This window comes from Eleginops maclovinus, chromosome 18 (genome assembly GCF_036324505.1).
Source record: "Eleginops maclovinus isolate JMC-PN-2008 ecotype Puerto Natales chromosome 18, JC_Emac_rtc_rv5, whole genome shotgun sequence".
NCBI classification, from domain to species: Eukaryota; Metazoa; Chordata; class Actinopteri; order Perciformes; family Eleginopidae; genus Eleginops; species Eleginops maclovinus.
In genome coordinates, this window is record NC_086366.1 from 9,635,580 (window position 1) to 9,653,204 (window position 17,625).

The window sequence follows — 17,625 nt, forward strand, 5'->3', positions numbered from 1 at the left end:
AGTAATTACAGAACAGTTTTAAAATGACTACACTTTTCAGATGTTTAGAGTCTGAGGCTAGGGTCTTGAACTGTGTTGTCCTTTTGCTCGTAAGTTCCAGCCACTGTCATTATTATGGCCAAAACTAAAGACATTTAATGAAGATGATGACACTTTCTGCAATGGCCTGTGAAGCCTGTTACACATCAGCACTGTGTTCTAACGCCATCTGGTGGCCATGAGGAACTGAGGGACAAGTAGCCTGCACTGACAAAACGACTGCCTATGCCATTAAATGTCAGTGCTTTGTTATTCTCAGGGCCTCTCGTATACAATATCCTGCGAAAGGACCAGAAATCCTCTCAGCTCGCAGTAAATACAAAGTGAAACCAATGCAATGTGACATCTTCTCCTGTTAGAAAAAAATATATAACAGCGTCAATAGCTGTTTTTTGGTTGTAGGCCTATGATTAGTAAGAAATACAGAAAACCTATCCTGTAAGAAGGTAGGTATAGATATGGCATTTATAAAGTAACATTTTGTTCGTGCTTGGCAACATTAGAAGTATAAACTCTAAGTCTGTTATGTCAGCATTTTTCTAAAGGATTAATGTGTTATTTTGGGTTGTGTGATTATCTAAATCTGTAGTTGCGCGTCTCAAAACAGTTTAACTTGGTTTAAGTGAACATTGAATTATGCCTCTTGCCGTGTGCACATGACCTGACGCCGAAGCGTCCAGTAGAACACAATTTCCCACAATGCACCGCGCGTTCTGGTGACATCCGCGCTACGATGAGGTGAATGGTTGTTTTCGTCTCCATGGTTGAAAGTAGCTGCCTGGAAATCGTGGTTTAACGGCTGTTTCATCGGATTACAGTGGTGTCCCCGGCCCCGATTACCCCTGAAATTACATTAAGACTGAGGGTATCATCCCCCGGTTCATTTTCGGTGAGATCCTCGCCATGTTATCATCGGTTCCCACCAGGCTCATTGCTCGAAGGTCGCGCAGCCTGTCACCGTGCAGCCGCGTCCTCCAGACAAGCGCCAACGGTGCTGCTCGGCAGGGCACCCGGGAGAAACCGGCAGAGAACAACCGCAACCCCATCGTGTCAACATCCCGGATCTCCAGGAGGGGTATTTTATCCGAGGAGACCGCTGGTACCAGTGTGAACCCTGCGGTGCAGTACCATCATCTCGCCCCAAGATGGCTCTCCAACCTGGAGAACCGCCGCAGCTCATGGGCGTCTCTGGCCAACAGGGGGCGCAACAACAACCACTACTGGGAGGAAAGCGGTGGAGGTGAGGGCCGGGGGACAGGTGGGGGAGCCGGCCCAGCAGGAGTGGCCTCTGCCGGTGTGCTGTCTGCTGCAGCCTTGGCCTTCTGCCTGAAGAAAGATTCTGATAACAAAGGTACGTATCTTATTCATTCAAAAAAAGTAACCCTAACCCTTTGAACATTTTCTCAGAAGGCACAGTGTGTCATACTGGACAATTTTTGATTGTGAAGATATTTGGTTATTTGATTTAAAAGAAACAGTATTGTCATCCCTTATTTTATGTATGTGATCAAGTTTTATGTATCCTTCTTGTGTAATGCTTTTCCATTTTTGTTTTTGCAAAACAAGGTGATGCTCTTCTGGAGGCAGCGAGGACCAATAACTCTGAAGATGTTGCCAGGTACCCCCCCAAAGCCCACACAATTTAATACCTTGCACATGCACATACAAGCACCGTAACGCAGAGACACATTCTTTGCTCTCTGTTGTGAACCACATGATTTAAGGAGGCTTACTTTGTAAAGTAAGGGTGTTAAATAAATGGCATGACAAGTAGCACTATTTTGTCTTTAAAACAACTATTCATTTTGCCAGACAACAGCAGAAACAAACTTTAATTTGTCATTAAAGCAGTGATTGATATAACATTACTGACGCCATAACGCCAATTTTCTTTAATTGTTATATGTAATTTTTAAAATTCAATTGTTATCTAAATGTATTTAATTGAATTGGCTTACTTGGCAATTGTATCTAATTATGTCAGAACCATATCCCCTGATCCTCAGTACGAATATTGTCTTCATTTCAATGTATTGAGGCAGAAATAGTGGGCAACTTAATTTGATCTAACTCAGCCTGGAATACAATTAACTCAATTTACCTGAGTAAAGAAACCTTGAATGATTGAATCCAAATTGGTTTGTCACTGTTGACCTCTATTGGGCTCTGGTAAATATATAATGGAAAGCATTTCTTTAAATACATAACTGGTCATCTGCTGAAGCAACAGCTAAAATCCAGTTGTTTCACTTTCTGCAGTCCCATTATTAACCACCAGGTGGAAGAAGAGGACCATCTGTGTGTGTGTCAACTGTTTGCAGGATGGATGTCACACTTAGCCACTCAGAACTCAATTCCAACAATTAGCCTTGATTTGTGTTCCCCCTTTGATTCAAGTGTTTAAGAATCATTTTTTCTTTTGCTTTGTATTCATTCCCTTTTATTTATATTTTCTCACTCGCGGATTAAAATGCCATTTGCTCCGAGTCTGATACAATTCCCCTTGCACACTCAGAGACAATCTACCAGAGCCACCCAAGAAAAGCCATGTCAGGCCTTTTCTTTGTCCCATCTGTTCTGCTGATGATGTATTACAAATTAGATTGTGTGAACGCGCTGTAATCACACGTTTGGCGTATTGACGGTTTCTTTTTTTCTGCCATTTGATTTGACGGATCAGAGTAATTGGTTCAAAAAAAATACAGACAAACATCCCTCTTCATATTGGTGTATGGTTGGAGCAATCATGCCCGCCTCTAGGTAATAATCATGTAAATATATGTGTGAAATCACTGATGATTTGTATCAGTGTACTGTACATTAGGGCAGCATACATGTGCTTATCCATGTGTGTCTCCATTTGCTGGATTGGGTTACCTGTGCCCATGTGGCAGATGGTGTAGGTGAGAGTGCAGACGGACAGTCGGCCAGTCAGCAGCCCACAGATGTGTTAAGTGCTTTGGTTTAGTTTTCTAGAACTGGTAGAGTGTCAGGGCGTGTCTACTGAGAGGCTGACGAGACGATAGAGGTCTCGTTTTAACACTGACCTTATAAAGCAGTTGTGATAGAAGTGAAATATTATCTAATCTTGAGATTGCAATTTAACAGAGGAAAATGTATGTGTAGTCGATATTCTGTGAGACTAGCCTTATTTTTGATAAGCAGGTTTCACCAATCAGGGTTCAAATTGTTAATAACAATGCGGACATTTCAGGAATGGAAGTTGCTTTCAGGTCAAATTGTATTCTTGTATTCTTTATTTTTAGATATGTATATGTGCAGTTGTCTAGCAGCCAAGCTTGTGAAACAGCATGTTGTCTCTGTGATCATATAGCCCAGTAAAACACACATTTAAGGATTTTGTGAAATTTGGTAAACCCAATCATAAGGTCTGGTTTCATTGCAGGATTTACAAAAAATAATTGACGCTCTGCTCACTTTCTCTGCTCTCTTTGATGCAACAATGACAAGACAATATTCAAGTTTTGTTGAAGTGCAAGTTGTCAGATACATCAGTCAAACACTTGAAATATAGAGAACATTTCAGCAAAAACATCTGAAATGTTTCTCTATCTTTCTTGATCTTCTTCTGACATGTCTTTGTGAAATACTAAAGCTCTGACTTCCCACAATGGCTCCTTTTTTAAATGAGCCTTTTGTAAACATTTTAAAAATAGCTTAGTTTGAATAAACCAAGTACATTGCCCTGAAAAGCCTGGACATGGTTTTAGTTGTGAGCCGTTTCCTCTACCCAGACCCTGAATCTGCATGCAGACCCTGCAGTGAAAACGGAGCAAGAGAGCTTCAGAGCTGAGTGGAGACCAGACAGAGGCCCCTGTGTTGACTGTAAACACACACACTGTCTGCCTGCTCAGCACATAAGGCGACAGACGGATCACTTACACACACACACACACACTCTTTATAAGGATTGTGTCACTCCAGTACCTGATGTCATACCCTCGGGCAGGAAACTTAACACACACACCTGGCTAACATACAGACACATTAACTGGTCAAAGAGCAAGTGTGTGTGTGTGTGTGTGTGTGTGTGTGTGTGTGTGTGTGTGTGTGTGTGTGTGTGTGTGTGTGTGTGTGTGTGTGTGTGTGTGTGTGTGTGTGTGTGTGTGTGTGTGTGTGTGTGTGTGTGTCAGATATAGACACAGATATCAGGGGCTGGTTTCATGCTGGTGTGTCTAACAAGGCAGCTCTTCCATACAGTACCTCAAGCTGCTGGCAAGCCCCATCTCTTGTTTTGCCATATGTGCATTATCATGTTCCGCCTTTTCCTTATTTAAATGTGAACAAATACTTATTCTTCCATCAGGATACTTCTGTATATGTTAAAATAATAACTTCTATTTTCCTATTGGTTTGATAACATTGCTATATGGGCATTTGTTTCTGACGCCCTCTGTAGGCCTGTCATAATAACTAGTTATGTTGGACAAAACATAATTGTGATTAACATGTCATGTCTGTTTTAAGATTATATAATTCCACAGATGTTATGATCATTTATTAGCATAATAATTCCAGTACCCCTTTCAAAGAAGTAAATTGACTTTTTATCATAGGAATGATCATACATTGGAATCTGAACTTAAAATATATTTTAAAAATATCCTGAATAAATAAAATATAGTAATAGATGAAAGATAAATAAGATAGACTCCTAGCCTCTTTTACTAAAGAAAAAATGCAATGTTTGCTAATTCCCAAGTCTAATAATGGTAGGAAAACCCCGCTGTTTATTCCCGCATTATGTTGTTGACGGTCTTATTTACACAAACACGCATGTAAACACAACAGGGATTGTCGATGTCAGCAAAAATGATCAAGGTCATGTTCATCTATCGTACGATAAGTCAATAACATAATCCTAATGACGTTGCCTCTCTATGTGCTCACATTAATGGCGATGTGGAATTCAAACTACTCTTTGTTTCTTTTTGCCATCAGGCTGGTGAAAGAGGGGGTCGACGCAAACCAGCGCCACCGTCTCGGTTGGACCGCTCTCATGGTGGCTGCCATGAACCGACAGCACAGGTCTGTGTTTGTTTCTGAGCAAGTCATGTGTTTTTCAGTTCCAAAATGTTCTCTGGTGAACATACGTAACATTAATGTAGTGTTTTGGTAAAGGGCAGCTGTCTGCATGAGTTAGTATGTGAGCATATGTCATCCGTGTCCCCCCTCTAGTTGTTACAGTCGGCCTTCAGAAGAGCAAAGTGCGAGTTTCAGACTGACAGACGGTCTTTCCCCGTTCCCCCATCCCTCTGTCCAACAAATTAAATTAGCCTCCTGGCCCCCAGAACACACACAGCACAGAGAGGGGCCGAGGTTAAGGCTGGGCCAAATCCAATTTACAGGCTTTTTTTTTGTTCTTCTATCATGACTGTGTGGTCACTTTTTTTGTTTAACGGCCTAATGTGCCGGTGAGAAGCCCCATGTGAAACTCAAATATTAAAATAGTCTTCTTTTAAAATATGAAAGAAATGCAAGACAAATTTAAAATGTGACAGGTGTTATGTTTCTGCATTGGCTTTGATTTTATAGTATATATTGTTTATTGTGTTTTCAGTATTTATATTAATGTGTTCTAATACTTACCGTAATATATCTAATAATATCTAATACAAGTTTTGAGAATTGGTTGATGAGTCAAGTCCATAAATAAATAATAATTGTATGGATCATTCTCCTCAAACGTTAGAATTTGCTACTTTTATATGATTTTAAAGTGGGTTCTTTTAGTAGTACGTCCTACATTTGCACAATTTGTTTGGACAGTTATCAATCAATGGTAAAAATGGATGTGTAGAGGAATTGTTAATTGCACTCACTTCTAGTTACAATGTTGTCTGTAACGCGTTCTCAGACACTGAAACAATGATGTGCTTTGATTTCTTCACTTTTTGCTGATGTTTGAGCTACATTACGTCTTTATAATTACACGACGAGTGCTGAGTGATAGTTGCGCGTAACATCTTGATGTATGGATAATGTGTTTTTGGACACAAATATGTGTTCGGGACTGCCTGTGTGTGCCCCTGCACTGTCCTTAAAGTAAGTGTGTGTGTGTGTGTGTGTGTGTGTGTGTGTGTGTGTGTGTGTGTGTGTGTGTGTGTGTGTGTGTGTGTGTGTGTGTGTGTGTGTGTGTGTGTGTGTGTGTGTGTGTGTGTGTGTGTTATGAGTGCTATAACTCAGCGAGGCAGTGACACTCCTCTGTGTTTAATCCCTTCTTCTAACCCCCCAGTGCGCCGTCACTGCTGCAGGGAAGACAGAACACGGTTCACACACATCAGTCACACATGTCTCACTAACACACATACGCCCATAACCACACACACACACACACACACACACACACACACACACACACACACACACACATAAGTATGGATGCAGGTGGGAATGCACGCAGAAAACACACACAAAGACGAGGGGAGTTTATACCAAATATCTTACAGGCCAACTGCCTATTACTCAGTCCCACACAACTTTATTTGCAGCCGTTAAGTGAAAACACAGCAAACATTACTCATGAGCGAGGTCTAGCCTGTAGCTAGACTGTCAGCATGGATCTTACTGCTGAATAACTTCCCTCCCTCACTCACTCTGTATTTATTTTTTCTTGGACCAGAAGTGGTAACAGTGCTTTGAGAGACAGAAGATTGACCAGAGCTGTTTCAGTGAAGGCTGAGGAGCTTGGCGCATCATCTCTGGTGCTCAGGGGTCGAGGTGCGGCTGTGTGAGAGAATCAGGGGTGGAGTACAGGGCTGTGTGGAAGAATTAAGGGTGAGACATTGAGGGGGCGTGTGTTTGCTTAGCTTTGATGTGAGGCTAAATCTGGGAGGCGCAGGGCCTGGCCCACTATTTGCACTCTTTAACACACAATACCCATCTCCATCTCTCTTTCTCTCCTTCCATCCCTCCCTCGCTGCTTTCACGTGCACAATGAGCGCTTAGCCAAGTGTAACGCCTGTTGACCGTTCCGACCTGTCGGCCGAGTGACTGGATGGGAGGCAGGGGGACCAAACGAGGGAAAGCGGAGGGATGATGGAACGAGAGGATGAGTGGCTCGTTGGGAAGCAGAGAACAGAAAAGCTTAGATGTGGAGAGAGAGGGATGTGGAGTGGGATTATGGATTTGGGACCAGGATTAGCTGGATATAAAAGTGGGGGAAAACACCCAGTGAAATATTCCTATCATTTGGTCACGATACAACATGATTGTGATGGTAAGCAGCCGGGTTAAGTGACAAATTAAGTTGCCACAGAGTAATGTTTCCTACACTTATTGTTCTCTCTACGTGTTTCTTGGGTGCGCCATTACAATATAAAATAACGTTAATGTTCTATCCTCAATTCTAACCTTTGTCGCATTAAAACCACATTCTTTTTTTATGTAATCATTTTTAACATGTGTACAGTGGTTACATTTTCAACTGATACGTTATTCAAATAAAATTGTATTGAGAAAAAGAAATGCTGGAATTGAGGGATCTCCTTGATTTTACAGCTCTGTACAGTAGCAACCATGCAAAGGTTATGATAATAATAGCTGTTGAACATGAACTTCAGCACTTTGCTTTGCTTTAATGGAGAAATATAGACATGGTTTAAGTGGTTTCAATTTAAAAAGTAGGTTTCCTAAAAGCTTGAAAGGAGACAGGTCTTTGAAAATATGTGGTTATTTTATACAAGCTGCAGTTATTTTGTTCTGGCTAAATTGCAAACACATTATGGGCACCTTTCTATATACAATCTATTACGACTTTGTTTTGTAGGAATGATTGTCAATGGGAAAATCAAAGATAAGTCATGGACACTTGCAACTATTTAAGTCATTAGCATCACGAGGTCAAGTCAATTTTATTACCCTGATATCACAAATATGCCTCAAGGGGCTTTACAATCCATAGGGCATCCTGACACCTTTTATTTGGATAAAATAAATTATAACAGGAAACACTTGAGGAGTCCTCAGGGAGAGAAACAAAGGAAGAAAGAAATGGGCACACCTTAAAAGAATACAGTTTGACTAATCAGCTTCTCTGGTTGGAATAAAAAAGAGCAGTGAGCCTCACTTCCTGGCATCTCTCTGACCCCAGATGTGCAGGTGAGATGAGGTCAAGTGAGGTCCAGCGTCTGAGCCAGGTGGTCTGAGACATGGATGGTCAGTTCGGCTCAGGTGTCTATTATAGCACAGGACAGACGGAAGTGTCCATTTCCTGTCTTCCCTCCAGGGCAGGATGAGAAACTAACACCAGCCCCCGGCAGTCACACCAGTCACCTGCTGGCAAACCTCGGGACAAGCTGGAGGGTTAAATTTACCAGGCGCTCTAGCTTGTTAAGTGAGCTGCAGCCATTATTTCGAACTTCCGGTACAAGAGCTGGATGGTGAAGTAGCAGTGGGAACGTCCATCAATGTGTCCAAGTCTCAAGCGTCTGTTGGAGTGTTCTCAAGGAAGACGCTGACTCCCGCTCAACTCCACGGGTGATGCTTTGTAACACTTATATGGCACTTACTATATCTTGACATTTATGTAATTTTACACTTAAAAGAAGGAGAAAATAAAACAAAAACCTCAACAAAGATTTAAAGCATGTGGGAAGGCAAACATACGGTAGGTTAAGGATGTTCAATTTCAACATAAACCTGACAGCCACTAAGGGTCAAGACAGCAGACACAATGGAACAACGTTTGAGACACTGGGGTTAAGTCAGCTGCTACATCCTCATTTAACTGACACATTTCCTTTTCTAAATGTAAAATGCTTTAATTTACAGAGAACATGTTTTAGAAGTCTGTAAATGTAAACTTTTGGCCCACTCCATTTTAAATGGGCGTGTAACCTAATTAACCTCTGCATGCCTTCAGTTTGGCCTTAAATTAGTGCTGCAGCTCTCCTAAAGGTCCCAAATAAAGTTAGCCACTTGATCATCAGTTGATTAGTTAAACCATCAACTGTTTTCAAAAGCTCATTAGTTTTAGCACTTTCCTGTATAATTAAATCTCCCTCTTTCATCTTTTTCACTGCACTTCCCTCCTTTCATCCACTCCTCCTCCTCCTCTCTGCAGTTTTCCTCTATTTATCCCTCCGTGTTTACCTTTCTGATGCCATTAACTCTTTTCAGGCCGTCTCATTCCCTCACACAGTCCTGCCCAGCCTCGTGTGACCAACCTTAGTTGGGGTTTGTGTGTATGTGTCTCGGAGGGTGCATCGAGGTGTTTGTAGAAGTGCTTGCAAGGGTGAGAGGAGAGCCCCCTGTGGGTCACGGCCCCCCTGCCGCCCCAAGCCACAGTGATACAGTAACAAAAGGAGACCCCCCGATAGTCCTTTATACCCCCTCAGCAAGGTCAGACACAAAGACCAGGCCGGCCTGTTCTCAGCTCTCCGCTCCCACAGGAACATGTCCTGTAGTGATGAGACAACACACACTACCAAAATCTGTTCCCATTTCAATATTATTCAGGGAGACTGGCAGCAATTTTATACAATTCTGTCTTTGTTTTGTTTTACTGATTATACTGGAATTATTTGTTCGTATGACACACTGTACTGTGATTTTTAAACCTGTACTACTATCCCACAAATACAATTCTCTGAGCTACTATTCAGAACATGAACATTGTATTGGTTATGTTGATTATTCAATGGCAATTTCAGTTGTTTCTTTAAGCGAAAATGTCAGTAATGTACTAGTTCCAGTTTCTCAAACCTAAACATGTCATGCTATTTTAATCATATCTTTATATTACCATTTTAGTAGACTAAGTGTCTTTGTGTGTAGACTGTAAGTCGGATGATGGAGTGGATGAGAATACGACACCTCAGGCTCCTGGAAATAACATGTGGCATTTTTCACAGTTTTCTGCTAAATATTTCATAGAAAAAATCATCTCAAAGTCTTTAGTGAGAACATTTTTAGTTGCATCCCTTAGTCTTTTTACTGATAAATACCTAAAATACCATCCTGCCTCTGTCAAATGTAAAATGTTTGATGTTTTTAATACATTTTTGCCATGTTAAAATATACTCAATCTTTTTCTTTTCGAACCATTACTTTACTTTGTATTACAATTGCTTTAATTGTACACCTCCCCTTTAAACCGACTGTGTAATATCCAAGTTGATGCGCCACGTCCCTCCATAATTCCTGAGGTCATATCTCCTGTCAATACTCATCTTCAAAAGCAGAGCTTCTCCTAAACGAGAGCTGTATCCGGTTACTTGGTCAAGTGTAGTTGCTCTATAAAAGAGGTCCATCTCGTCCTCCTATGAATAATCATTTTGCTCCATTTAAAACCTCTCAGCCCCCCCGCCATAACCATTTATCTGAAAATGATCCATCACTCCCTCCCAGGCTGCATTACGCAGTCACAGGTTTAATGGCAGCCAGCAGCGAACTGGCAGGGTTCATGTTTCGGCCATCGCCCCCGTTCCCGCACTCAGTGGGCAAAAACTAGCGGACTAGTTTTTGTGTGTGTATTCTGTGTCTCAATGTCAAAGCCATTGCACACGTTCATGGTGGTAAATGTAAAGCGTGTGTGTGTGTGTGGGAGTGTGTTCTGTAGACGGAGAGACGGTACCTGGAATGTCCGTTGGGTCACAGTGACTGGTGTTGCCGAGGTTCTCGTGTTTGTTCTATAAGGCGGTACGCTCCAATGAAGTGCTACATACAAACACACAGACCGCCCCAAAAGGCGCCGGAAACAGGCCCGACCCTTGCCCCCTTCAATGTACACATATGTACATGTTACAAAGCAGATGACTGGAAGTGAATGAGGGGAGCGGCCATTGGGGTGTATCCACCATAACGGGACGGACTAGAAATGGAAGTCAATCAGGTGGAAGAGTCGCGGCCAATTGAGGAATTATTTGCATCTGTGTGTTTGTTTTCAAGCTGTGTGAGAAACATCGTTAAAGAGTCAAGGTTATGTTTGGTGACACAAACAAAGCAAGTCTCATACAAGTCCTAAATCCAGTCTGCATCCTACTTCCTGTAACCAAAGCTAAGAAAAAGTAAGACTTTGAAAGAGTTGGGCAATTTGACAATACAAACTGAGATAATTACACTAAGGTAGCTATCCCTTTAATATATTTGGTTGTATGAGGCCACTGAGGGCCCTTCTGTAAATGAGAAAGTTGTTTTACGACAATATTGGATTTACAATATTTTTGCATAAATGTGATGAAGGACTTTCATTTGTTTTTAATTCACTAGAGTCACCAAAAAACCGGGAGACCCTCTGATACTTCATCTATAAACAGTTTTCTTAATAGGATTCCCAGAAAATGTGCTATATCATAATATATGTTGATGATATAACAGTATGAATGTACATATTTTGGGATATAAGATTCTATCCATATTGCCGTCCCATAGACCTGATTATATCTTTGCTGTAAAGGCAGGATCATTACTAAGGAAAGGCTTGGTCTGTGTTCATGTGTGCAGATATATATATAACACACGATGTACGCAGGGTAATAACGTGTGTTTAAATGTGTGTCTATGTCTTCTGTTGTGTGTTTTAGTGCGGTGAAGGTTCTGCTTGAAGCCGGTGCCGACCCAAACGCAGGAGATGATTTCAACAATGTTTACGACACGTCGAGGGAGAAAGGCATCCACTCACTGGAAGGTAAAAGAAAACACATTGCACCTCTGTTCCTCCGTCACATATGTGTGTGTGTGGTTGCTATATTACAAATATGAATCCCAAAGTGTTGAACTAGATATTATGAGACATTATAATTTGCATAAACATTTGCATATATGTACATGCTTCATTTCTTCCGTATTATTTATTTTATATCTTCTGTGACAAGTAGCAGTGTGTTTTATTTGTTTTTCCTCCACACACAGACAAGATAGCGCACACACACACTCCCCCCCCAGTCTGTGTTGGGTTTCTGCAGACATATTTATATGGGATATGTATATTGCAGACATTTATATGGCTGTCAGGTTTGGGTCCACGTGGGGCCGGCGTAGCGTGGGGAAGCGTTTCCCAGACGCAGGCTGATGGATGGGCTAGGGGGGCCTGTGCGACGCTTTATTGGGTTAGCTATGATTATCCCGCCCTGTCTCTCTCTCTCTCACACACACACACATGCAGAGACACTGCAGAGAGAGACTATCGTAGAGATGGAGAAAAAGAGTGGGATGGATGGAGGAAGGGAAAGACTGATGAAGGAAGGAAAAATGAAAGGAGGAAGGCAGGGAAAGAGGGTGAGGGAAGATGGTAGGGAGCAGCTGGAGACAGATGGAGTGAGGGAGAGGTTGAAGATGGAGGAGAAGGAGGAAGATGTGGCTGTTTGAAGCGGTGATAGAAGGAGGGAGGGATTGGAGGAAATGGGTGGCATGATGAGGAAGGGAGAGGCGAGGAAGTCAGGAAATGGATGAGACAAAGTTATTGGGATAGAAGGAGTGGGGAGGGAGGAAGAGGGCGCGAATGATGAAAGGATTGATGAGGAAGAAGGCGGAAAAAATAAAAATGGATGATGGAGTAGTGGCAGGAGATGAGTGCTCTTATGAAAAAGGGAAGTAAGGAGAGAATGATAGACTATCTCTATTATTTGTAAGGAGCGCAGCAAACGAGGCCCCTAAAACAGAACTCATATAATTCCTATCATGTCGGACAGCTGAGCTTAAATCTGTGAAAATGAACAACTCCTCTAAAGCTGGAAACAGGAAAGACAATTTTGTAGGCTGCAGTGTTATCATTGACACACTTTCTGGAGCATCACCAATCACCATTGACTCTGAATGGATTAAAGAAAGTTATTACGGATTTAAGGGCTAAAACATTTCCAGTTAAGGTTGTTAGTAAATTCATCATAATAATCTCTCCAGCACCACAAAGTTTCCTGCTTGCATCTCATATGGGAGTTGTCCTTCTTTCAGAAACTAGTGTTTATTCAAATCCATTTTTAACCCACCTCAACATGCTTGACATTTTGTAAAAAACAAACCTACAAATGTTCTAGCAGGCTTTTTGTGTTTTTAATATTTCAACCGGTGTCTTTTCTTTCTATATTTCTTGTTTCTCTCATTCATGTTTCATTCTCTGTTTCTCTCTACAGTACTGGTTTCCAGGGAGGATGAGTTCAGCAGCAGGCTCAGCAGCAGGGCGGGTTTCCGTGGCTGCACAGCGCTTCACTACGCCACACTGGCAGATGACCCACGCACCGTCCGCATGCTGCTGGAGTCTGGTACGTTAAACCGAACACAACCATCACTCACCAAACTTTAGAGTGGATGGCTTCTGGGGGTTTAGATAAACTGTGTATTTAAGGAACACATCATCTGCAGTTTTACCTCATGGTGGTGTGAAGCACTTCAAAAAACATAAATAGTGGAAATCTTTAGCCGAGTTATAAAAATGCTCTTGACTAGGTCTCTGATTCATGTTACTCATTCAGTTCAATTCATTTATTTGATCTAGTGTGCAAACATTTAAAAAATGCATCTGTCCAGCACATAGTCTACACTGCCTGGGTGTGTATGCTTTTGTATAACAACACCATTTCTAAAGGTTCTTCTAAATATCTCTATACGGTTGTATTTGGATTGTTTGCCTCTACACTGGTTTGTGTTTGCTTGTCACTCTGCTTTTAGGGGATAACATCGTTCCTGTAGTGTAAATCAATGTCCAAGAATTACTTATTTTGGGGGGGCAATTTCTTAATTTGAGGAAACGAATGACTAAATCAAGGGCACCTGTTTTATCATGCCAGGATCCTTACCTTGATCCTTGCTATCCAAAGTAAATGGTTTTCATCAAGCCTTTAGAGCTGTAGGCAGTATCGTCTCCTTCAGCTTTAAAAAGCTTTCCATGTATCATCATCATAACGCTTCCACCCCCGAGTAATATAAACAGTATTACAAAGCTCATTTGAAATTGATCACTCGTTCATACCCCCTCTCCATTCACCCCCATTACACTCGCACCTGTCGTTGACTCAACTCCATACACACACACACACACACACACACACACACACACACACACACACACACACACACACACTGTTACACCCTCAGGGCAGAGTATCCCCCTCAGTTTCCAGGCGAGCAGCTCTTAAACAAGCCAGGCCTAGTTGAACTGTGACCTGCGCTCAGAACATGCCCTTGGGGTAACTCCACAAACACAGGATGTGTGTGTGTGTGTGTGTGTGTGTGTGTGTGTGTGTGTGTGTGTGTGTGTGTGTGTGTGTGTGTGTGTGTGTGTGTGTGTGTGTGTGTGTGTGTGTGTGTGTGTGTGTGTGTGTGTGTGTGTGTGTGTGTGTGTGTGTGTGTGTGTGTGTGTGTGTGTGTGTGTGTGTGTGTGTGTGTGTGTGTCTTCAGTGAGTTCAAATGTGTGCTTGTGCACTCAAGTGTCCATCTTATTTATTAAAATATTCATATATTCATGTATGCTTTTATCCTTTTGATATGTTTGATATGTTTTTGAATCATAAATTGAGGATACATTTGTAGTTGTAGGTTGTTAGGCTGATATGTTTTTAATCTAAAAGCATTTTTCAATTTATTTTTGGATCAAGCATCCCAACCACCATCCCTACACACACACACACACACACACACACAGTATTAATGTCTTGTTTATGTTTATGATGGATGGTGCATCCAAAGGCTCGGTCTGCCCGTTTCACCCCTGCGTCAGTAAGCACTCCGTACGCTTAAACAAATCACTTCGCCTAACTCGATCAAATGTTCTGCAGACGCATTTTTGAATTAAAAAGGTAAGAAATTTCACAAAGCAGAGGCATTTGTTTTAAGCCAATCTGATTAAAGACAGGGCGGGTTGTGGCTCGCCAGGCTGGGTTGTTGCCTGTTTGGCGCCACCATCATGGGCAATAACAATCATGACGTCACCACTGTCCATGTTCATGTGTGATTCTGTGTGAATGGGGGCTTAATAATAGACTTTAATACACGTTTTTAATGTAATGGATTATTCTTCACAAAGCTTGTCATTTGTATCATCTTTTTTTCTTTAATTCATGTCCTTTTTGTGGCCTCCTATCCATATTGATTTACATCATCAATAAAAAATCGTGTGAACTGCCACAGCTTCAGGATATTATGTGGATTAAGGTGTTTCTCATTGTGTTTTCATGTATGTGCAAAATGTCTGTATGAGTTGTGTGTATCCTATACTTTATTTCCCTTGTGCGTGTGTGCGACCATGTTACTCCACCAGCCGTGGGTTTGCTCTTTTGGCCTTAGCCGGCCCTCGACTCGATCTCCATCCATCACAGTCTCCAGGCCCACCCTCGGGCTCCTCCTCGCCCCACAGTCCCTTGCCCTACCTGCCGAGGCTCTCTAGACTCTCCCCAGGCTCCGCATCAGGCCCGTGGCCACAGGCACTCGGTAATGGACGTCTCTGTAGGTGGTAGGAGGCCAGAGGAGACACACATGCTCACAGACACACGGACACACACACACACACACACACACACACACACACACACACACACACACACACAAAGACCAGCAGGGGCTCTCTCCCACCAGCTGCAGTGAAAGAGAGGGAGGAGGAAATAGGAAAGAGGAGGGCACTCCTAATAGGCATAACTAAAGCACTCCTAATGAAGGGATCCAGTGTATGCGAGGGTTAGAGTGTGTGTGTGTGCTTGTGTGAATGTTCAGCTGGTGTGTGTGTCCATTTCTGTGAGTGTCATTAGTGTTGATCCTGTTATAAAGTGCTATGGCCCAGAGGGGTGGCCTGATATTAAAGCCCTAAATGATGCTATTTATTATGTCCTGTGTGTGTGTGTGTGTGTGTGTGTGTGTGTGTGTGTGTGTGTGTGTGTGTGTGTGTGTGTGTGTGTGTGTGTGTGTGTGTGTGTGTGTGTGTGTGTGTGTGTGTGTGTGTGCGTGTGCGTGTGCGTGTGTGTGTGTGTGTGTGTGTTTTATTGCTTTCCTCCCTCTTGTTTTTGTTGGGGGGTTAGTGGTGTATTGTTGTCGGGATCGATAGCTTGGTGAGCTGGTAACAAATTTTAGGTGTTTATCGATAATCATCACAGTGATTATTCTCTGCGGTTGGTCCTCAGAACAACAGGAATAACTGGCATCTGGGATGATCACAAACACTGATACAGTTTACCTAAAAGTAGCTCATGGTAAAACTGATTGGTCATCTGATCCTCAATGCACCATATAACAATCGTTTTGTTTTTTGTGTGGGTCAGACCTTTGGCTCAATTACAGGAAGTGGTGTCCTGCTATTGTCAGATCAAAAGAGAAAAAAATAAAGCTGAAAAACTAAATGAGCCACTGGAGCACACAGAGACAGGAGGAGACCAAGTGTTTAATTGACGTTTGGTCGAGGAACTTCACAAAAGAGTCAGTTGGAAACCGCTCTCAAAAATCAGACAATTTCCAACAATGCCTACAAACCAATCAGCTGCTACCAAAACAGACCAGATCAAATGTATATCATGTTAGAAAAACTTGATCCATAGTTCAGGTGTTATTCTAAGGGCCTCACACTACTTGAGTTTCTTTGAATTTTTAGATTTTTGGAAGTCACAGGCTGAGATGGTATGGGGCTGTGGATAATCTACCGTAGACTTCCAGTACACATTTGTATTGTGTCGCACTTTGTTACAGAAATACTGCTTTCCTAATGTGTATCTGATTTTCCCTAAAGAAATCTTTTCATTTTCATTGCATAGCTGTTGAGCTGGAAACACTCACTTGTTCATGTGGAGGCCCGTGTGTGTGTTGGTAGTGGTGGCACAGGTCAGGGCAGAAGGCACTGCTAACCACGCTCACTGACAAGTCCTGGCACACTGCACACGTGCCGCTGTGACATTATGGTTCTTCCTCATTTAAACTCTGACGCTTTAAAGATCCATTTAACAACACTTTCCACCATTTGACCCCTCCTGCTGTGTAAAGTGTGTGTGTGTGTGTTGTGTGTGTGCATCAATGGCCCCCAACCTGCAACAACCTGCAGTGTGTATAGATTGTATAATAACCCAGGGTGGACCTGTGCGGATGTAGGGGTCAAAGTGTGTGCTATTGGCACGCGTTGCAGATATGAAGCCCCCTGCAGTGTCATTGCATCGCCCTTCCGCTTCAATGCAGTTGGTCTCAGTGACCCCTGAACCCATGTGACCCCTCACCTCTAACCTCACTCTCTATATCGACGTTTTGACCCTCCTGCTGAGGTTGTGTGTGTATTCTTATCGTACTAACAGCAGAAAATCTAAAACGTTTGTTTTTTTTCTATGCCATTCTGATAAGTTTTAGATATAAATAATTTGATAATTTTTCTAATTTCTGACCTGTGTGTGTTGATTGCTTGAATACAGGTGCCAACCCCCTGCACACCAATGGTTTGGGACACACAGCACGGGCCTATGCCAAGGATGGAGAAGTGAGCACAGTACTGACGGAGTTTGAGGGGAAGGTACGTCACAGCACAAACTCTTCATTTTGTTTTCCGTACAAGCTGTGCAGACTTTGAAAGCAATTAAAACAACATTTGTTTCCATGCACACCAATGTTTTGATACTGTACTCGTTTCCTGTCCCCGAATGACTCTGCACTATTCACTCGGAA

The 17,625-nt window shown here is 42.3% G+C and overlaps 1 protein-coding gene across 1 annotated transcript in view; it reads left to right on the top strand.

The window, feature by feature from the left end:
* Window positions 1–761: 761 nt before the first annotated feature.
* The window catches only part of clpb (ClpB family mitochondrial disaggregase), a 30,572-nt gene continuing 13,708 nt past the window's right edge, over window positions 762–17,625 (top strand). The window contains exons 1-6 of the mRNA XM_063907423.1: window positions 762–1,390; window positions 1,606–1,657; window positions 5,002–5,088; window positions 11,586–11,689; window positions 13,134–13,262; window positions 17,376–17,473. Of these exons, the coding sequence (XP_063763493.1) occupies window positions 943–1,390; window positions 1,606–1,657; window positions 5,002–5,088; window positions 11,586–11,689; window positions 13,134–13,262; window positions 17,376–17,473 (918 nt within the window). The 5' untranslated portion in view covers window positions 762–942. The remainder of the gene's footprint in view (window positions 1,391–1,605; window positions 1,658–5,001; window positions 5,089–11,585; window positions 11,690–13,133; window positions 13,263–17,375; window positions 17,474–17,625) is intronic.